At 42.0% G+C, this 22,088-nt stretch overlaps 1 protein-coding gene across 5 annotated transcripts in view; it reads left to right on the top strand.

The window, feature by feature from the left end:
• The window catches only part of VGLL4 (vestigial like family member 4), an 83,985-nt gene that overhangs the window by 29,840 nt on the left and 32,057 nt on the right, over nucleotides 1-22,088 (top strand). Inside the window, exon 1 of one of the 5 annotated variants that reach the window (XM_027748458.2) lies at nucleotides 8,761-9,080. The exons of 3 other annotated variants lie outside the window; for them this stretch is intronic. In XM_027748458.2, the coding sequence (XP_027604259.2) occupies nucleotides 8,999-9,080 (82 nt within the window). In that variant the 5' untranslated portion in view covers nucleotides 8,761-8,998. Of the gene's footprint in view, nucleotides 1-8,760; nucleotides 9,081-22,088 lie in introns of those variants that run through there. One more of the 5 variants, XM_027748459.2, reaches the window with a different exon arrangement.

The raw sequence follows: 22,088 nt of genomic DNA, 5'->3' as shown, positions 1-22,088 counted from the left end.
CAGATCTACATATGTCAACATCAAAGCTCAATTAGGCCCTGTGTGTGTGTATATATATGTATTTATATATATATCTTATGTCTCACCAAACAAGCTGTAAGGGGAAATGTTTTCAAAGACTTTAGTAATCTTAGAGCTCTTTGCTTTATTTCTAAACCCTGTAATTAGTGGGTTCTGGAAACTGGATTTGCTTCTTCCCAAAGCTGAGGGATATGCATAGTAATTTTGAAATCTAACCTCTAAACATGGGCTGGCTCCTAACTTTTCTAAGTTAAAAGTATTTGAGATGCCTCAGCATCAAACTGGTTTAGAATTGGCTTTTTTCTTTAATACTCTCTCATTTTTTTATCTTCTCATTTCTCATATTGGAAGAACATGAAGTGTTTCCTTTGCCCTGTTAGCACGGTAGCAGGGCATGGCAAAGTTAGCACTTCACTGTTTGCATCTGGAGGCTCCAGTGGTGTTTGAGACTCTTTGTAGATCAATTTAAATTATGTTTATGATTATCATCAGCCCTTCAGAAATTTATATTAGCAGGCAAATAACAGGAAAGATTATCAAGTTTTTAATTAGCACATAACAATTTTTCAGCCTAGATAAACTACACTTATCTGTTATGTATTCTAGCTGCATTATTGAAGTGTTGTCAGCTCAGCTTAAGAGAATAAAAAGATAAAAACACCAGCAAATTGTGAATTGCAGGGTACCATTCAGAAATGAAAAAAAATTCTTGGTAAACCTGATCTCAAGCTTGCTGCTCACTTTGAGCATGCATTCAGGGAATGAGGTCAGGATAAATCAGGTGCTATTGAGTTTTCTCGTTTGTGTTCCACCTGGTAGCATTTGGAGTGATCCTCTGCTTCATTCCCTCGACTGCCCCACGGCCTTTGGCAGGTGCGAAATAGTTCTGGAGGTCAGAAGGAACAGTAGATCGTGTGCTTTCCAAGCCCCTGCTCACCATCAATTAAAAGCTTTTAAAAGCACTTTAAGCTTGGAAACAACCAGGAGTTACAGCTTTTGTTGCACAGCCAGAGAAAATAAGGTGATGGAAGGACATGGCTCAAGTCCTGGGTCGGTGTGATCCCACTGATGGGAGCGAAGTGGCTCCTTCCAGTTGCCAGCTGTGTCTTTTTGGAGACACAAAGTACCTGCTGGAGCAGCAGCTGCTCCTGAAGGCCTCACAGAGGACCTTTGTGCCCATTTTATATAGTCACCCATGGAGCTAAATGTCACTATTGCCAAAAAACCCCTCCAAACCCAAGTGGGAGCTCAGAGAAGACTTGCCTGTGCCCTGCCTTGGGCCCTGGATTTTCTGTCCCCTCACCCTGTCCTCAATTGCCGTGTGAAAATGGGCTGTGGTATGAGAGCAGGTGTGTTTAGTTTGGGGTAGAAGGCAAATGGCTTTCTGAGGATGATGGGGGGAGGGGAACTGAAAGGTAGAGGGAGAGGGTTCTTGCTGATGAGGACAGGATTTAATTAGCCAAAAAGCTTTGTGAGTTGTTAAGTGCCTCAGAGTTTTTTGATCTGATATGAAATGGCTGGTTCTAAATCTAAATATTTACAAATAAGTGATCTGAATTTTTTATTTACATTCACAGTGATATGCTGTTTAAAATCTGTGTCTTCAAAAAACTAATACAGAATGAGATCTGCAGTACAGCAAGATATTTTTAAAAAACTAATAATAAAAATCCAGCTGCCAGACAAGCCATTACCATCCATTCCTGGGCCCTAGAAGAGCTTGCAACTCCAGATATTCTTGGGTATCACTATATTTTTGGTTTCTCTGGGATTTTTTTTCAGTGGGAAATGGAGCCAGGGTGCCTGCTGACTTGGTCCTGCTGGGAATAGAGTGATTCCTAACATAAGTTACCCAGCAGTTTGTGAGTCCAGTACACATACACAGTCATAAACAGAATTCCTTACTAGATAATACTGTGTTTGGGTTTTTGAAGCAATACTGAGTAAGGTAGGGTATGACAATAATGAAAGAATATAGAAATTACTTTGTTACAACTTAATATTGGGTGTAAGTCTACTATTTCATTTTTGAGAAGCTCCACTGATAATAGCAACAACATCTTTTGTGTTCTATAATGTCTGGCATGTTTTTGAAACCTTCAGCTAGCGAAGGACAGGTAAAACAAGAAGACAAGCACTAACTTTATTCAGAGATGGTCTAACTGGTAGGGCTTTTTTCTTTATTTTTTTAAGGCTGTGAAAGGAAGCAGGTAGTTTGTGATTAAAATCTATTTGCAATGTACCCTTATGATTAAAAAAAAAAATAAAAGAAGAGTCCACATCTGAAAGAATGTGTGTTTTGATACCTTCTGTTCACTGGTGCAGTTGTCAGTACTTAACGCTTCATAAGAAGTGTATAAAGTTGGTATGTTTTGTGGTATCTGACTCACTGAGCAGAGCTGAGTTGTCTTTTGCTCTCTGTGGGTGTCAGAGGCACAGCTGTGAGATAGCTGCTTGCAGCTATCAAAGGAACTTTGAATGTCAATTTTCTTATAATGCATCTCTGAATTTCCTGTGTGTTCAATCCATTTTAAATGTGTTTCCTCATCAAATCTGAATGTATTTCAAAGCAAACAACCCATCTTGCTTCAAGGAGAATTTTTGTTTTGTTTTTCCCTGTGAAATATATTCTAACTGAAATATAAGAATTGAGGTGTGAAGCGCAGCAGTTTTGCAGTGGAGTGCACGGAAGAAGAAAAGCAAGCTTTTTTCTTCAGGCACATCGCCACCTAGCAGCTGGCAACTCAAAATTGCTCATTTCTTAGTTAAAGAAAAAAGCTAAAACCTGTTTTTAAGTGCTTTATTCCTCCACTACCTCCTTGGTGCATATTGAGGTATCAGTAGATGCAGTGTCCTGACCTCAGGAGCTGCAGCAGATAATTGTCCACTCAAAAATGGAATTATACTGAACAGCATTGCATGGTCACACAGACACACCAGAGTGTGTCTCACCTCTATAAAGACTATTTTTTCTCGCAGTTGCAAAATTGGTCACTGTATAAATAGCTGTTCTTTACTGATGATCAAAGCTGAAATTTCAGTTGTCTCTCTTTTGTAGTGTCCATTCTTGTCCAGTGATGCCATTTTCCCACTGAAAGATGTTGTGTGGTGTGGAGTGGAGGCCAAGCTGATAAAACTGCACCAAAGCCATTTTCTCAATCTCTTCAGCACTACTGCCTGAGGCAGCAGCAAGTGTGAGAATAAAGAGGGAGGAGAGGGTGGGAAGGGCAATGGTCCATTGGCTGAGGGCAGCGAAGGAAAGGCAGACAGCAGAGCTCGGTGGTAGCTTGCTTGAAAACATTTGTTCTAAAGCAGCTCAGTGTATGTTTAAGTGCTGTCAAAACCATATAAACTCTTACTGTCAAGTCTGATATTATAGACTTGATATATTAAGGATTTTTTTCTCTGCAAAAATTCAAGTAGCGAATATGTACAATTGTACCTCATTGCACTCTACAGCTTCTTCATGAGGGGAAGAGGAAGGGCAGGCACTGATCTTTTCTCTGCGTGGACCAGTGACAGGACTCAAGGGAATGGCCTGAAGTTCTGTCAGAGGAGGTTTAGGCTGGACATTAGGAAAAGGTTCTTCCCCCAGAGGCTGTTTGGGTACTGCCCAGGCTCCCCAGGGCAGTGGGCACAGCCCCAAGGCTGCCAGAGCTCCAGGAGGGTTTGGATGATCCTCTGGGGCACAGGGGGTGACTCTTGGGGATGGGCCTGTGCAGGACCAGGAGTTGGACTGGATGATCCTTGTGGGTCCCTTCCAGTTCAGCATATTCTGTGGCTCTGTAAGTTTTATATGAAGTCCTATTATTGCTCAAATAAGGCAGGCCTGTGTGTTTTTATCATGGAGAAGTTTTATCAGCATTAGGAACCAATGACTCAATAACACTCATGACATGCACTGTAACTCTTTGGAAAGGTAAGTTTCTCAAGCTCTTTTTAAATCTGAAAAATGCTTTGTGGTTCTCCTCAGCTGTTGGTACATCCATAGCAGTGCTTTCGTTGGGGCAGATGTTTGCTTTCAGAGTGAACCTCCTGATTGCCTTTCTTTGATCTGCATCACAGAGGGGTCTCGGCCATGGACTAGATGTGTTCAGATGAAAAGAAGCTGGGAGAAGTGCAGTGAGGGTGCCCCTGATGTGCTCCAGCTGCTGAGGGGACATTGGTCTGTCTGTCTGAATAAAAGCCAGATCAGGGAAAATGTGTGGAGCTGAGAAGGTTGAGTCCACTGTTCCTGGTGCTTCACACCACTGTATGCTCCGAGAGAGAATTTGGTATTTTCTTATTGTGAGAACTGTAGAAGGGCACAGAAATCTTTCAAACTCCACCCTAATGCATGGGCTAATTCAGGTGTCTGCCTATGGAGGGGGCTTGGAACTAGATGATCTCTAAGGTCCTTTCCAACCCAAACTATTCTATGACTAACTGGCAAAAGACACTTTTAGTCACCTGGGTTTGACAATGGTGATTTTTCTACTCATTAGAACCATCTTTTTTTTTTTTCTGTATTTTGCTATCCTTGCTTCAGTACACTTCTGTGATAGGACATTCCTGTGTGAAGACTGAATTTGCTTTCCTGTACTAAAGTGAACCAGAAGATCACTATCTATCTGCTATGTGGGATAATTAGAATCAACTCCCATGTGAAGTCCCCGGTGATTCCAAGCCTTGTGGATTTCCTGTTACCTCTAGGGGATGCTGTTGTGCTAAAGTTCTAGTGTTTTAACATTTGATCTATGTAATGGCCAGTCTTCGCGAGCGAAGATTTGGGAAAGGTCATTAACCCTTCCAGCCTGCGCAGTGGATTTTTTAGGTGAGACACAGCGTGCGCTGAACTGAGCCCACCCTTTAGTCCTGAGGTTCATCTGCCGGGGCCGAGCAAAGCTTGGACAGTGGCAGTGAGGTCCCCAGGATGTAGGTTTGTTTAGAGTGACCTTCTCTTAGGTGGATTGCCTACCAAGGCTGACGAGCTCCACCTGCCGGGTTCGATTTGATCTATAGATCTGGGTGTTTATCTACCTGACCGAAGGAAAAAATGTGCAATCCTGTGGGAAGTACTCCAGCTAGCATGAAGCAGAGATACTACAGCTTGTAACTGTGTTTGCAACGATCAATATGTAGAAGAACAGAAGGAACTTAACAGAGGTCCTGGGGGATGTTAATAGCTTGTTTTTCAGTGTAGGTTCCATCCAACCTGCTGATGCATTGATTATTGATTGCAGTTCAGTGGAAGGTCTCTCAGACGGGTGAAGTGTTTGATGAACAATCAACACCTGTTTAGAGCAATCTGGATCAAGGATTTATTGACAGGAACCAAGTACTTTATAGTGACCTTGGCAGTATTTAAAGTTAATGTCTGCTGGACTTGAATTTGTTGAGCTGATAAGTTTTCTTTCGAAGAAGGGGTTCCTATGAATGGATTTTGGATTTAAAATATAATATAAGAGATACGTTTACATTGATAATTCCCCCCACCCATTATTTCACTAGGCATTACCTTATTTTCAGCGTAGATATTTTAATTTAGAAATTCATAAAGCTCCCAGTATTGGGTACCAGTTTATTATTATTTATTGTGAAACATCTGAGTTGTTCATGACACAATATTTGACAAGTCCAATCAGAGTGTGCTGTGCTGCTGAAAGCCATTTCACATGACAGTGATCATTACTGCCTAAAAACCTGTACACCAGTGACAACTGGTCTCATAAAGAAGAATTAACTTATTTTTTGGTGTCAGGACAGCACTACTGAGTATTCAGTGGTTTGTAGGCAACACCTAACCGTGCTTTTCCAAACAGCTTGAAGAAATATATATCCTTGAATATAGAGGAGAATTCATATTGGCCTTGGAACTGTTATGCCCGTGTGTAGCTAGCACAGTGTGCACACCCTGTCTTGTAGGCCCGTGCTCTAAAGGAGCGTAGAAAAACAGTGTTTTCTTTTCTTCCTTGTCACCTGCACCTCTCAGAAAGATTTAAGCATTTTAAATTGGAAAAATTAAATACTTTTCTTATCCTTCCTAAGTATCCAATAAAAGTGTAGCATTAGTTTAAACTCAGGGGTGCTCTCCATGTTAAAAACTGTACATATCAAAATGTTGTCCCCAAAATATTTTGTATACTTATGTAAGAAACTTGCATTTCGTGGTGAAGAAATGCGCCTCTCTTTTGTTAACGTTGTAGATGGGGATTTTTATTGCAGTTTATATCTTAAAGGGCTAAGATCTCTCAGTGCCTTTATTAGATGGCTGGTTTAATTTGATGCAATGGTGTAGAATATCTTTGAGTATGCACAATGTGGTCTGCTATGCAAAACTTCCAGGCCCCTACTTAAAAATCATAATGAGCTTTTCATTATTAAAAAATATTTCTCTTTCTAGAAAATACTATGGGCTACTTTGGTCTGCCTGGTTGCAACTTTTGCAGTAACAAATCCTGTGAGGTGAAAAAACAACTGCAACCTTTTTATTAGGTACCATCCAAGAAAAGTGCTGTTACCTCAGCATTAAGTACCCATAAGTTTTTATACCATGTTAAAGTAGTGTAGATTAATAGCATTTCCAATTAGGAGAGTGCCCTTCTTGTATAGAAATAATCAATAAAGGGCTTCTTAACCTTCAGCTCCCCAGCCATTCGGGGGCTTTGTTTCTTGCTCTGATGAATTCAGCACTGTTAGTGGCCATTCTCCTTCAGCTGAAGCACCTAGGTAGGTAACACACAGGTCTGCCTTGTGTATCTCAAATGAGGAGAAACCTTATTTAGGTTCTAGGCAGTCTTCCTTAGAAGATTCAGTAGATACCAGTAGTAAATTTAAGTAAACTAGCTACCTTGTTTACTGAAATACCCAGAGCATTCAAGCAGTAATTTTCAAAATGCCATCACCAAATGGGACTCCACGAGTTGCCTCTGTCATGTTGTATCTTCCCCTTCTCTAACAGAGGGAAGAAGTTCTCAGGGTGGAAATGAAAATGTTTTACTGGTTCTCACTGTCTGCTCTCATGTGTATGATGAAGATTCTCCATCCCCGAGAGGCAGGGATGAGCCTCCAAGCCTAAGAGGGCAGAGGGAAGATTAGGACTCCATTAGCTTTTTTTGTTTTTACACCATGTTCTTGGACCAAACTTCCCCAGTGTTTGTCTTTCCTGTCAGCCCAGACGTCAGGTGCTGATGGGCTGCAGGAAATGCAGACTGATGCCCATAGGGATAGCACATGCTTACACCCATGCAAATGTTCTGCCCTCTCAGGATGAGTCACACACATCTGTATAAGCAGCCAGAGCCTTTATGATCAAGGTTGGGAGTGCAGAAGGAGAGACCACATCCTGAGATGAGAGGACTGCAGCACCAATCTCCATCATTTCTGTCATCTAACTGGAGCTGTTAAAGATCCAGAGCCCAGAATGTTTAACCGCTAATAGCCCTTAAAAAATCCAATGTGGCTGTGCCCTGACAGAATCGTAGCAATGTGTGCAGTGCCTGTTTACATGCATAGGCAGAAACCTTTTTAAATTATATATATAAATTATATACATGGGAAAATGGCCACTGTACCTCGCACCTTTAATTTTAATTGTCTTTTTAGTTCCTGTGATTCCACTTATCATTCCAGTGATACCATTCTGTGATTCTAGAGCTGCTGTTCTGCCCTGTTACTGTAAGGCACCACCATTTTTCACTGTAAGGCATATTTGAGGCCGTGCTAGGGAATGAAATAGGCATTGAAGAGTCAGAATTAGTTTAAAATAGAAGGCTCAGCATCTGACCAAAACGTTGCTGTGTGCCGGTGTTCTTTCCGGTTACTGCAAAGCATCATCATTTCTGTCATCTAACTGGAGCTTTGGCAGCTGCTAAAGATCCAGAGCCCAGAATGTTTAACCGCTAATAGCCCTTAAAAAATCCAATGTGGCTGTGCCCTGACAGAATCGTAGCAATGTGTGCAGTGCCTGTTTATATGCATAGACAGAAACCTTTTAAAACTATATGTATGAACTATATACACGGGGAAACGGCCACTGTACCACGCGCCTTTAATTTTAATTGTCTTTCTCATTTCTATGATTCCATTTATCATTCCTGTGATAGCATTCCGTGATTGCAGGGCTGATGTTCTGTCCTGTTGCTGTAGAACCACATTATTTTTCACGGTAAGGCACTGGGGTGTGTGAGACGGTGCTAGGGACTGAAGCAGGAGCTGAAGAGTCGGTATTAGTTTTAAACAGAAGATCAGCATCCGGCCCAAAAGTTGCTGTGTGTTGGCTTGTGCCCGTGCCCGGAGGAGGCCCCTCAGCTCCGCGGCTGCGGCTTCCTCCCCTTCCACCCGCCTCCTCCTCCTCCCGGGCGGTGTTTCCTGTGAGCGCCGCTCTGACGCAGCCCCGGGCCGGCCCTCCCTCCTCCTCCAGCCCCCCCGCCCCAGCTCCGACACTGGGCGCTTTTTGGGCTGATCTGGTGCACAAAGCATCCCCAACATCCCAGCGGCCGCGCGTGCGCGGGAGGCGGGCCGGGCCCGGGGCCGGGATCGGGATCGCGGTCGGGATCGGAGCGGGGCCCCGGCGGGCAGTGCCGGGCACTGCCGCTGTCAGCGCCGGCGCTTGCAGCGGGTTCCCCCCCCGGGAACTACCCTCCCTTCTCTCCCCTGCCACCTTTTCCCGACGGGTTTGCTTTGCTTTTCCACTTTTTTTTTTTTTTTTTTTTTTTTTTTTTAACAAAAAAACAAGCAAACAAACTTGAAAAAAGCATTGGGAAGCCCTCGCACAGCCCCCCCCCCCCCCGTCCCCGCTGCGCGTTACCCCTCGGCGGGCTGGCAGAGGAGCGTGTGCGGTGGAACCCACGCTCCCCGACCCGACCCGCTCCAGGCTGGGCCTCGCGCTGCTGGAGTTTGGGAGCCGGGAAAGCCTCGGCACCGTCTGCCCGGCCGCCTCCCCCTCCCTGAGCCCGGGCCAAAGCGAGCGAGCCGGTCCTCTCCGCCAGCTCGATAAATGCTGTTTATGAGGATGGACCTGTTGAACTACCAGTACTTGGACAAGATGAACAACAATATCGGCATCCTGTGCTACGAAGGTAATGGTGCCTTTTCACGGGAGGGTAATGGATCCCTTCCACGGGAAGGCAGCGCTTCCCTTCCACGGGGGGTGGAATGGATCCCTTCGCCGAGCGCTGTTTGCTGTTGTTTGTCAGCGGGAGTGTTCCCTCTGGAGATCGGCGGTGTGGGACACCCCGCGGGCTGTTGTCAGAGCTTTGAGGGCAGGAATTTCTTTCTCTTCATTTGGTTTTTCTATTCTTTTTTTACGAGACGAGTTTCCAGCGGCAACTTTACTTTTTCCTACAGGCAGGATTGCTCAGACCGAAGGCCCGCGGTGCGGGTGGGGGTTTGTCCGTCGCTCCCGGAGCTGTGGGAGAAGCGGTGCGAGGACGGGCGAGTTCCCGCGTGGGTCCCTCGGCGTTGCCCGACACGGCTCGGTGGCCAGGCCGGGCCCCGCCGTGTCCCTCTCGGGGCCGTGTCCATTGTTCGGCCGCTCCGTCCCCTCCTCTCCTCCCCCAGCACCGCCCCGCGCTCCGGCCCCCGCCGGGAATTACACAACGCGGGTTGTGCTCCTGGAACCCGGCGCTGAGTTCCCCTGGTGTCGCCTCCATCCAGGGTAGGCTGGCGCTTGCTCTGCACACTGTCAGCATTCAGAGCCCTGTTGGGAAGGCGCCTGAGGTAACAGGGCAAAATCAGTTTCTTAATCTAGTGGAGTTTTTCTCTACGTGCGTCTCGAAGAAGCGGTTATGGCTTGGCTTTGCCTGGAAAGAAAGGCACCACAAAGCGAATTCAGCTTGGCAGTAGAACTGTTTTTGCTGTAGCCACACACAAGCACTGCAATTTTTTTTTTCTTTCTGATTCAGCAGAAACATTTTCCATGTTCGTTTGGAAAATTATCTTGCTGTAGTTGTCAGGAATGAAACAATATAGAGTATACATAGGCCCAGGAGATATCTGTTCATACTCCAGGCCAGGCCAGGCCAGGCCAGAACACAGGGAGCTGAATCTCACTTTGGAAAATAGTCATTTCTATCACTAAACCAGCATGGCCACATTTCTTCCCTTCAGGAAGTGGAGTGGCTCCCTGTTGAACTGTTAATATCTTTGTTTCTTTTTATTTTGGTTTCTTTCTTCTTTTTCTTTCCTGCATGAATAGGTATATATTCGTTTGAATAAAGCTCTTTTACAGAAGATTGAGCTGAAAAATATAGAGCTGGGGTTCAATGGAGTTGAATTTCCAACCTCTTTCTTATCCTTTCTTTATTAGCACAAGAAAACTAGTTTTAAAGAAAATAAAGAACAACAACTTGCAGGAAACTAACTTCTTCATTGCTCTCTACAGTAACCAGTATTTTCTTTGGAAACAATCAATAACTTCTGATGAAGACCATAGCATTGTATGCAGAACTTTATTTATGTAGTTTCTGAGTGTTTTGTTGACTAAGTTTGTTGACCTGTAATTTTGGCTCATTATTTCAATTCATTGTAATTATGCCTAGTATTTATGGAAGATTCTTTCCAGCCCCTTTTCCCCCCACCCTTTTCTCCAGTAATTGTTATTTAACCGGATCTTAGCTTTAATAGTTCAAAAGCAAAAGAACAGCTTAAGAAATACACTCTATTGGACCAGTTTTTGTTTAGTTTAAACATCTGTTGCTTTTTTCTTATTCTTGAAGTTAACATTTTTAACACTAAAATAAACACACACAGAATGAAGAAAAGAAAAGCAAAACTTCAGTGGTGTTTATAGTGAAGTGTTTATATCCCAGTGGCTTAAAAATTATAAATACTGGCAACATCTGCACTGAACTCAAAGGGTGTTTTAGAGATGCCTACAGATCTTCCAGCCTCTGTCATACTATTTCTTTAGTAAGTGAGTTGTATCAGCAGTGATAGATCTTGTCTTTTCAAAGGCACTGCCGCAGTAGTAACTATATTGACAACAAAGTATCCTTTCAAACTCAATGAATTAGCATTTACTGAATGTCACACTTGTAACTACTTATAAATAGGTGCCTTCCTGAAAAGTACTTTTGGAGAAGGATAAGATACAAATGCATTGTATGATGGGAAAATAGGTTTGGAATTTCAGAGGAAAGAATGAAGGGCCTATATGCCGCAGGATGGAAGTGAGATGGGTTCCTTATTCCTTTAGATTCTCTCTTGAAACAGTTGTTTTTGCTTATTGGTGAAATGTGTCAGTATCATTTTATGAGGTTTACTAGTGATTTTAATCTTTCATCTCTGACACAAGCCACTGGAACTCTGTGCCATTGATTTGTAGCTGCACCTTGTGGATAAGAGATGTATTGGAACACAGAAACAGGAAGAGTTCTTCCATCATGTGCATTTGGTGGGCCTTTAGTTTGACATGGAATAAAAGAGTATAATTTGCAGCCCAAGATGAGTCCTGCTTTTTCTTGCCCAACAAGAGTCAAAGATAGCTCCAGTCACAGTAAACTCCAGGCTATTGAGTTAATGCCAGCACTGGGATAGTCTTCCTTGGCTGGTAGGTGCAGGAACCTCTGGGAGGTTGCTAAGTTGTGCCATTCATGATCACACTCCAGCAAGTATGGAAATATTGTCCAAGGGCTGTTTAGTTCATAAAACAATTTCTACTTTTGGCTGGTCTGGGGGAAGAATGTAAATGATGTTAACATAAATGAGATCTGCTTCATGGACAGAAAAGCGTCGTTTTGCTGAGGCTGGGGGAGAAACGGGAGATCAGAAGTTCTCCTATTAACATTTAAGAGGTAACGGTGTGTTGTGGATTTACCTGATGGCTTTGTAGATGAAACCTGAATTGAAGTTGACTGTTTTTTCAAACATACTTTTGCCCTTTATTCCTTTTTTTTTTTTTTTTTTAACTGTAAGATTGCTGTAGCACTGGCACAGGTTGCCCGGTAAAGTTATGGAGTTTCCGTCTTTGGAGATACTCAAAACCTGTCTGGACATGGCCCTGAGCATCCTGTCCTGGTTTTGAGCAGGAGATTTAGACTAGATGATCTCTAGAGGTGACTTTCTAGCTTCAACACTTGGGAAGTTCTGTACACTCATGCATTTAAAGCAGCTACAACCAGGAAAAGGATTATAACCCGAGATGAGGTGAGAAGGGGGTCCATAGCTTTGAACCACAGAATAAAGCCATTTCCTTTCCTCAGGATTATTTTACACTTATAATTTGTGCCCTTTTGAGTGTTTCCTTAATCTTATTACTGGCTTTGAGCACCTTGTGATGCCCCGTGATAATCTTAACTCTGATTAGTGCTTTTGGAGGAAAACCTGAATTTTAACAACATGGTGGGTTTTTTTAACAAGTTGCACAGAACAGAACATTTGAGTTTCATTTTCCTTTGTTTTGATTTTAAATCAATCAAATAAGAATGTTTAGTCTTCACCAATGAGAAAAGGATAGTTATATTAGCAATAATCAACCATTTCAAGCAATTTTATTAAATATATATTTGGTGCAATAGGAAAGAAAAGAAAAAATAGATAATTGTTGACTTGGTATCTGGATGCTGATTTGTAGTATTAATACATCTGATATTCTTCCACTAAACATTTGCTGCCAGTTATTAACAATGGCCAGTTTAATGAGTAGTGCTTTCATGTCATTGTTTTCTTCCTAATGAGCTCAGAGGCATCAGAAAACTCTTGGGAGGCTGCTGTCCTCGCTGAGGTGCAAAGGCCAGGGAGCAGAACCATTCTGTACCAGCCTGGCATTCCCAGGGCTTCAGATCGAATGACAGGCACTTAATCTGGGCATGTATTCAGAGGTAGAACATCTGCATCTTGTTTTGCAATGGAAACTCACTTAAAGTCAGCTTAATATTCTTTCTCAGAGAGCCTTGTGTGTGAGGTAATGGAGTGCTCAGAGTTAAAGAAAACAAATCTCAGGTGATCCGGCTCTTTGACTCTGTCCAGCAAGTTTTGGCTCCTCGTTTCCAGTAGAATATGTATGAGGAGGTGCAGTCTCCAAGCAGATTTGTTTCATTCTGTTGTTTATCCGAGGGAGTGTACAGATTTCTGTCTTCCTCTCTCTCCCAGTTTCAAATGCTTTGGGTTATTAGTGCATTCTCAGGGCTGGAAATGCTGTGCTGGGAAAGGTATAAAGAAATGCAATAAGATGCTAAGAAGTCCCCCAGGCATGTTACGAGACTTGGAGCACTTGAAATAGTTATACAGAGTTCTCTGGACAGTCCAGAAGACTAGATATTTTTTTTTAATGAAGAAAATTGGATCCAGATTTTTGGAAAAACACCCCTTTCTGGTTTCAGGACAGCTTACATTAGTTAGTGGCATATTACATAATTTTTTCACTGCCTTCCTGTAACAATGAAGCATTACTTGGCCACAACACTGAGCTTGCATAGCTGTGTGTCTTCTCAGGGCACTGCAAGGCATTCTGAATATGTGTCTGTCTTCCCCAAAAGGCCAGTTCAGATGTTTGGTATCAGATGAGGAGTCCCACATGCATTCTGCAAGCTTCATTTGCTTTTTAATGAAATGTCATGTGTTTTCTTAAGTTCTAAAGAATAGTTTCAGTCAGCTGTTTTTGCTGACCTCGCATTTTTCACTGGGTTTGTAACATCAGTTTCTCGTATTATTTGGTTTAGTTTCTAAATATATGAAATGACTTTAGCACTATTCTTCTATTAAGAATGGGATAAAAATCTCCTTCGCGGTGAATTAAGTGTTCTTATTTGTAATTCAGTGTAAAATTTCTGTTCAAAGCCATGTAAATTAAGATGCACCTACAAAATGTTCCCCATTTATAGAACATTTTGTGGGTTTTGTGGGTTTTGCCTTTTCAATGTCTTTTATCTTCAGGAAAAAACAAAGAGCCCCAACTTCACAGTTGGGCTTTTCTTACTCATTTCCTCCTAACATGAAGTTGGGAATATCCTCTTCAGTACTGACATCAAAATTCAGTTTATTTTCCTCATTCATCAAAGGCAGGATAGATTTAGGTCATACTCAAGCTTTCTTTTTTTTTCCCCCCCCTGGAGTTCTGTTGTTCTCCTCACCCTGGATGCTAGTTCAGCATTTGTACTGAGAATTCAAACAAGGAAATTAAAAACGTAAATATAGTTGTCCCACAGCTTTCAGTAGATAAGATAGGCAACACATTTTTTTCTGAGATAAAAGGTAGCGAGGTTTGTAGCAGTAAGTTAAATTCTGTGTTAATGAGCACTTTGCTTAAAGGCTGTAACTTTTTACTCACAAGTCAGATTTGTTACAGTGCCAGGTCTCTTTGGATATAAATCCAGGGATTTTAGGAGACATTGAAAAAGCTTAAATTGCTCCAGAGTTTGAACAATGCACTGTATTGTATGGAGAACTGTTAGAGAAAAAATAAACCTTAAACAACAGTCTTCACTGTGTGGCATCTAAAATTATGAATGGAAAAGTTCATCCATATGTATCGGGTTTGCCTTTTTTAAATTTCTACTTTGCATGAAAATAGCTGTCTATTAATTTCTTCTTGAGGATTAATACAGATGGGCCTTTATATTTGATTTTGGCTGAATAGGCTACAGAGTTTGAACATGCTGCATGCAGACAGTGTGCCAAGCAATTTAGCAAAGCTGTTTACACTAACAGTAAGCCAGCAGGACAGAGCCTATAATTTCTCCCTGATAATAGTATAAGGTAGTGGTGAACACAAGTTTCTGGAGACGTGTTTACAAAAATGGTATTATGCTTTCTCAGCACTAAAGAATCAGAAGTGATTTTGGTTTTAATTCCTTCTTTAAAGCCAACCAGTTTTCCCTTCCTCATGCAGTCTGTATCATCTCCCTGGAAATTGCTTTGCAAATGAGCACGGAGCAGTTGCCGGACACACAGAGCCATTGTTCCCTTCCCTCTGGGTGACAGCCCTGCCTTTGGGGGACAACTGACTCTGGGATCCAGCGCTGCTGGCTGCTGCTGGCTGCTGCTGGGTGAGCACTGAGGCTGGAATTGCAGTAACATGCACACCACCCTGCTCCCTTTGGGTTTCCTGGAGGCAAATTTTCCTGGGTGCTTCATCTGACAGCTTTTCTTAAGAGAGAGAGAGAGGACATTCTCATGCCCTGTCTCTACAAGTGGACTTAATGGTCTGTGGAGCTTGCTGAGCACTGGTGTGTATCCTGGGAGCCTTGATGGGATGGAGAGAGGGATCATCCAGTGCATTGAACAGGCAGTTGAGCTCTTAATTAGGGTTATCTCTGTCCACTTGTCAACCTCATGTTACAGATGGATGGAGTTGGGAGAGTCTTAATATCAAGAGTAGTCTGGCACTGATTGTAGGGGCAGTCAAGCTTGGAGGACTTTAGATCAGAGAATCACAGAATTTCCTGAGTTGGAATGGACCCATCAGGATCATCTAGTCCAACCCCTGGCCTTGCACAGGACACCCCAACAATCCCACCATGTGGGTCCAAACCCTCCTGGAGCTCTGGCAGCCTTGGGGCTGTGCCCACTGCCCTGGGGAGCCTGGTCAGTGCCCAACCACCCTCTGGGGAAAGAACCTTTTCCTGAGATCCATCCTAAACCTCCCCTGACACCACTTCAGGCCATTCCCTTAGAAAGGGCCTTTCCTTGTTAGGAAAGATCTCTGTACAGCTTCTTCCTGTGTAACCTTGGTGAAGTTGAGGTAGTGGTGTTCCTGGGACCACCATGGCATTGGTTCTGGCCAAAGAAAGAAGTCATCTAGAAACCTCAGTGAGGTGATGGGTCTTCATCAAAGATCTTCAGAGCTCTAGTTTTAATAGGAATGTCGGTCCTGAAAATCTCAGGGTGGTGGGGACAAAAGTGAGAAATGGATGTTGGAATGTTTCCTTTACCTAAGTTTCACAGCGCTGTTTGGTATCAGATTTTTTTTTTTTTTTTAAACAAGAGTTTAGAATGTTTCCTTGCCTAAATTTCATGGCACTGTTTGGCATCAGAATTTTTTAAAGTAACTTTCCTCTTTTTCTTTGCGTTTAAACTTTGTTGCTGCTAGTGTTAAAAACCAGAACTTGTTAAACATAGCAGCACTTGGTGCAGTCCAGCTTTTCCCTCCCTAAGTGTTGTGTGACACTTTGTGCCTCATTTTGTCTTTGGAGGAAAAACTCATCCACAGTGTGGTGTACACGGATGGAGGTAGGTAATATTTTGGATAAAGTGGAATGTTAAAACCTTTGTGGCACACGGGGAGGAAGAGAAGGGTGTCTTCAGCAGGTAGGTGCCAGCTTATTTACTTCTTTTCATAATACATGTTGTTACAAGAGTCTCTGATTATTTAAAGACATGTACTTTTTCACTCCTCAGCAGTTTGGAGTGTTCCCTGTCAGCTGTGAGAATCAGGCACTGTAGTGTATAACTTTCTTTCTGTTCTTCCAAATGTCACTAACAGGTTCCAGGAAATATATTTGCTCTCCCAGGAAAAGTTTGGACCCAGTCGTGTTTAAAAAGCGGTAGTTTTTCCTGGAAACCCATTTGACAGGGCAGACCACTCAGCATTGCATTTCCCTTGTTTGTGAGACTGAATATTTATTCCTCAGCATACAGAAATAGGGTTTTTTTGCCTTTAAATGTGGTTTGTAGGTAGATGTGAGAGAGATTTAGTACATAAGCCTACCATTTTTTTGCCCAGGATAGGAATGGCACTCTAGTATGGGAATATAATCCAATATTGGAACATTTATTATGTGTTGTTTGAACTAAAAATCCCAGAACAGCTGATTAGCAATAGTTACCATCTACCAAATGGCCAGCCCAGCAATCTTTTGCATAAGAAGAGTGAAAACCAAAGCTGCTAAATGGATCTTTTGAAATAGCTGTTGTCTTTTAGGAATAAGTGAGTATTTACTTGTTTTACTAATGGCATCAACACACTGTGGTTGCACTTCAGAGTTGTTATTGGGATTTTCAATTTTGTTATTTAATTGCTATTGTTTGGTAGGTCTTACTTCTGAAAGTAAATTCAGGTATTTGTGAAATTAGCAGGTTTGGACACTTTCAGAGCAGACCCTTTCAGGAATTTATGGTCTCTTGGCTCCAGAATACTGAATTGTTTTCTTTGTGATGTTTTGCTAATTGTAATTAAATGGTCCTATGAAGAAAATTAAAGTTGTCGAGGCAAAAGGAAACTATTTCTGTGAATCTAAATTATCTAGTAAGGTCAGTAAATGCCACACAAGAGCTGGCCGAGTAAAGTAGGACTATTTAGTTGTTCTGTTTATATTCTTTGGGAAGTAATATCTTCTAGAGCAGGATCTCTACGAAAAGTGCTCTTAGCATATAGAAAAAGAAGTTGACATAACTATGGCACCTCCTTTGTGGAGGTTTTATCCCAAACACACTAAATGAAGATGAGGCGAAGGAAATGCTGTATGATTCATGTAGGACAAGTTTGAACTTGGCCAGTTTCTCAGATTTAGTATAAATATTTATGACACTGAAGGGGATTTTTTTAATATGCTTCCTTGTGCTCGGGCTCTTTCAGATGTCCTCCTCAGACATCTGGTGTGCATTGCTGCTTGTTTAACCCCCACCCTTCAGTTTTCATGCTGTGGCATCTTGGAGAGCAGTCGCAGTCACTCTGTGGTTGGTGTAAATTAAATCTCCTTGAGCCAGCTGGGAGAATGCTGACGTGCACACTTTTCCTGCTGAACACTCTAAAACCAGTTAAAGAGGGGAACGCTTTGCTCTTGTCTTGCCGTAGGCATCACACTGAGCTATTTACCAGAGGTGTCAAAAATAGGAATTCCAGCATTAACAAGGATGTTTACAGAGTCTTGGCTTGGTTTCTGTATTTTAGAAAATGCTTCTCTCATTGATGTTACATAGTCAATGTATTTACCTCAGCTCGTCAACCAGAAAAAAAAAACCAAACTTAAAAAGTTATCTTCCTTTAAAAATCCTTAAAAGACCAGCTATCTAAGACTGTAACTGCTTTGAGGTACTTTATGTTTGCCTTAATAACTAATCTGTGGATGTTCTGACTTTTTCTGTGTAGCAGGGTAAATTGAACACTACCCTATTTGATTTCAAGTGTTTCTCAGGGGGTCCATTTAGAAGCAAATGTGATAACAAACATTTTAATATATGTATATATTTTCAACCCTCTCTGCAGAGTCCTAGTTCTCACAGAAGCATAGTTAATTCAACTTCTAGATTCCCCCATGAAATAAAGAGTGAACTTACTTACAGAGGGGGGGAAAAAGAGCTGTAATTGGTTGACTTCACGTAAGTCAAGGATAAAGCTGACCCCAACATTCAAAGTACCTCAGTTGTAATATTTTGCCATGGCTGCTAAACCTTACTGTGACCTGCCAGTAAACAAAAAGTGCTTTTGCCTTTTTGAGATGTGCAAATAAAAATAGTCATTGATCAACTAAGCAGATAAAAACTCTGAAACTTGGATTGATACCATATGAACTAGATCCTTGCTTTGTGCTCAGCCATCATGGAGGGAAAGCAAGAGCTTTTGGAATAAAATATTGTGACTGTGGTTCATCTGTAGTGGACCCCATTTAAACTGAGGTGATGGCACTTGTTTCAGTGGAAGTAGTTGAGTGTTTTTAGCTGATGCAAGGAATGAGCCCTTACAGACAATAGTGGGATTTTATTTTGGGAAGAATTTTAAGTTCCTCTGTCTGAGCCACAGGACCTTCATAGGTCTCTTCTTTTAGATTAGGTCTGTTGAGTTGTGTAAAAGGAATGTGCCCACGGGAGCCGGCAGGTAATTTTGTGTTCCCTTCAAAAGATGTGTTATCCACCCTTGTAGTACTGGTGACGAGCTGAAATCCTGCTCTTCCACTGACTCAGGCAATGACTGAGTTGTATCTCAGCCTCCTGCCATCAGCTGCAGACCAACCCTGCACACGAGGAACTGGCAAACTGACATATCCTCCTCATTTTCCATGGAAAGAGCACAGTCAAAAGATGATCTTGTTTTCATCTGAATGGCTCCTGTGGTTTGCTGCTGGATTCTGTGCCTGAGCGCCCTGCACAGTCGTCACTGCTCCCTTGCTTTCCCTCTCTAGAAGGGATTTTGGAGCCCACTTTGAAGTACAAAGGGATTTTGTTCTCTACAATGGATTCTTTGTGGGAGATGGGTTGGAATTGTTCTGATGCTCTGTGGATTAAATATCTTCAATATTGTGTGCACTGTGGTTGAAGGAGCTCTGTGTCCTTCACACGCGTCCGTTTCACAGGCGCTGCCGTCAGGTAGCAAAACCAAAATGGAAATTGAAGTTTTTCCTGTGCTTATTAGGCCAAATGTAATTTGCTCATTTCAGCTCAGTTTAGGGAGAGAATTTGGTCACTCGTTTGCTTCTCGTGGGGATTCCCTCAGGGAACTGGGCACAAAGCTTTGCAGGACTTGCAGCAGCACAGTCCTCTGAACACTGACCCGACTTAGTTCCAAGTCCATTCTGAAAGGAGCCACCCACCTGTGCATATCTTTTATTAACATTTTGAATACATTTGCTTTTGTGTTTGTATTTTAAAGCATTTTTATGCTCTCTTGAGGGCATTTTACCTTCCAGGTAGGGAATTTGGGGGAAAATAATATGGGAATAAATGAAACTGCTTGAAAGTGCAGTATCAGATTTCACAGCTCTTTTAGAAAGCTCATTTTCTCGATGCTCTGAATTTTTCCACATGTGGCAAAGGAGAATAATGTGAGAAAAGGTGTTCAGAGCATGTTTATAGTAAACTACAATAAAAGCTTGTAGTATTTCTAAAAATAAAAATAGTTGAAATAAGTGGAATATTTTTTTAACCTTTGCATAGTGCCTTTTTCTTCAAATCCTTATGAAAGAAACAGTTCACGATTTATTGGATTTAATTTTAATATGACCCCATTGCAAGTGAGCATCTCAGAATTAATATTTTAAGCATGGCTGCTGTAGAACATACTGACTGTCCTCATATCTGTGAGGAGCACTGATTACCCAGTGCAATAAAGTTTAATTTGTGTTACAGGATCATATCCATGAAATATCAGCCATTGGAGCAGAAAGGGGTGTTTCAGACCTGAGTATCCACTGACAGGAGGAATTATTCAAATTTGAGCTTTCATAAATCGATTTTCCTATTTGTCTTTGCCATCTCATGAAAATATAGTTGTAAGGTATCATTTAATACATTGAAATACTGCTCAAGCCCCCAATCCAATATCTTCTGTTGTGACCTTACTGTGACTTTGATTTACTTTTGAAATAGATGGCAGGTCTTCTAGCTTTGATTGTTTCAGCTGAAAGACAGGCTGATCTTTGATCAGTTTAGCTTTGCCGTCTTTTCTATAACACAGTAAGTCATTTAGCAGTGTGACTAAAGGAAGAACACCTAGATCTGGAAAGCAACATCTTCAACTTATGTGGGAGAATGTTGTATAATTGTTCTACAAATAAATTAAATGGAGCTGCATTCTGATGCTGTGGTTATTATTTAAACTTTGCGTGGTGATAGTTTTCGTTCAGCGTTCTGGAATTATTTTCTATGTTATGGTTACTGTAACCCTCACCGTGGTGTTTGTTGCCTGCTTTCTGGTGTGTGTGTCCCAGAGTCATTCCAGCCACGTTCCAGGGTGGAAATGCAGTGCCTCATCTTTCTTCATGGGACACACACAGTCTAGAATCTTTAAAGATTTCAACCACACTGAGGACAAAACATTGCCCGGCACTGAATAAACTGCAATGACTGAGTTTCAGTACCAGTATACAGTGTGGTGTAGGGATGCACCAGGACTGCTTAACAATGCACTGTGTTTTGCCAGGGAATTAAATGGCTCCTGTATCTTTTGCTACCCAGTAAATACTAATGTCATGTTTAGAAAGCAAACAGAATAATGTGAAATGTACTGTTTTCTGCAGAAAATGTGAATTATACTTCTCCCTTTGCTTTCCTTTCTCTTCTCTCCTGTGTTTGGGATGCCCAAACTGCTGCCTCTTGCACTTGGCCCCACTCAGTAGCTGGGCTTAGTGCAGAGCTTGGTTCTTCTTCAGGAGCCTCTGTAATGCACTGGGCAAACATAAAATTATAACTGTGTTGATTTTTAGTCCCTCTTAACTGATTTTAAATGGCCGATACTGGCGTTTCCTGGGAGAGCTGGCAGAAAGGCTCAAAGGAGTGCTCCCTGCTTCCTGAACCAACACCCATCCTCTGCCTTGAACACAGAGGAATCCTTTTTTTGACATTGATGTTAACTAGTGTTGTAGGCAACTCCAGTGCTGTTTATCTGGAGATTAGTGTAGTTTAGCATTGATTAAATTTAAATCTTGTCTGCCAGATAATTGGAATCTGATTTTAGCTGTAGTTTACATGAGTGCAGGTATTCTAAGCAGAATAAAGGAACATTTTTTCAGAGTTTTTTAGGAGTTACCTAAATGGGACATTATCTTAAAGGGAGATCTGCAAATTTATGAAGTAATCTCATGCTCTGCAGTTAGACCCAAGCCTGAGTTCATTGTTGGGTTGGAACTGAACACAGCCCTACATTCACAACTGTTGAGGTGTGAAAAATTGGGGTTTGACAGAGGAGATAATAAGGAGCTCTGCCAGACCAAAGCATTGAAATTTATTCCATCCTGCTTTCTTTGTGGCACCTCTGCTGCCCTTCTTCTTTCCATGCCATCCATTTCTTACCAAAGAGACTCCCTCAGTTGGTACCTGGTTGATAGAGCAGAGAGAATTTTTCAGTCTTTAAGTGGTCAGCAGGGACCTTTTACGTGTCTTATATGTTTGTGAAGTAGTTTGTAGAACTACTAAGCAGTTATCCATACAAGTCAGTTAATGCAAGAGTGTGCAATGCTATTTGGTACAACTGTGCTTTTACAACGTGATCAGAGAGAACAGAAGATGAGGCAGGCAGTTTCTCACAGTACCTTTGAAGGAGCAAATACGGTTTATACTTAGCTTTGAGAGGGCAAATTGACTGTTTTCTGTCTGTTGCAATGTAGTGTTTGGTATATAATACAGCATTTTCAAGACCTGTAAAGTGGAAAACTGCTTTAACCTGTGCTGCTCAGCTCTGAACACCAGTATGCGTTTTGGAAAGGATCCTCAAGTGA

The sequence above is a fragment of the Pipra filicauda genome, unplaced genomic scaffold (genome assembly GCF_003945595.2).
Source record: "Pipra filicauda isolate LSUMZ 115617 unplaced genomic scaffold, ASM394559v2 scaffold309_size868695_pilon, whole genome shotgun sequence".
Taxonomy (NCBI): domain Eukaryota; kingdom Metazoa; phylum Chordata; class Aves; order Passeriformes; family Pipridae; genus Pipra; species Pipra filicauda.
This window is presented reverse-complemented; position numbering and strand designations above follow the sequence as displayed.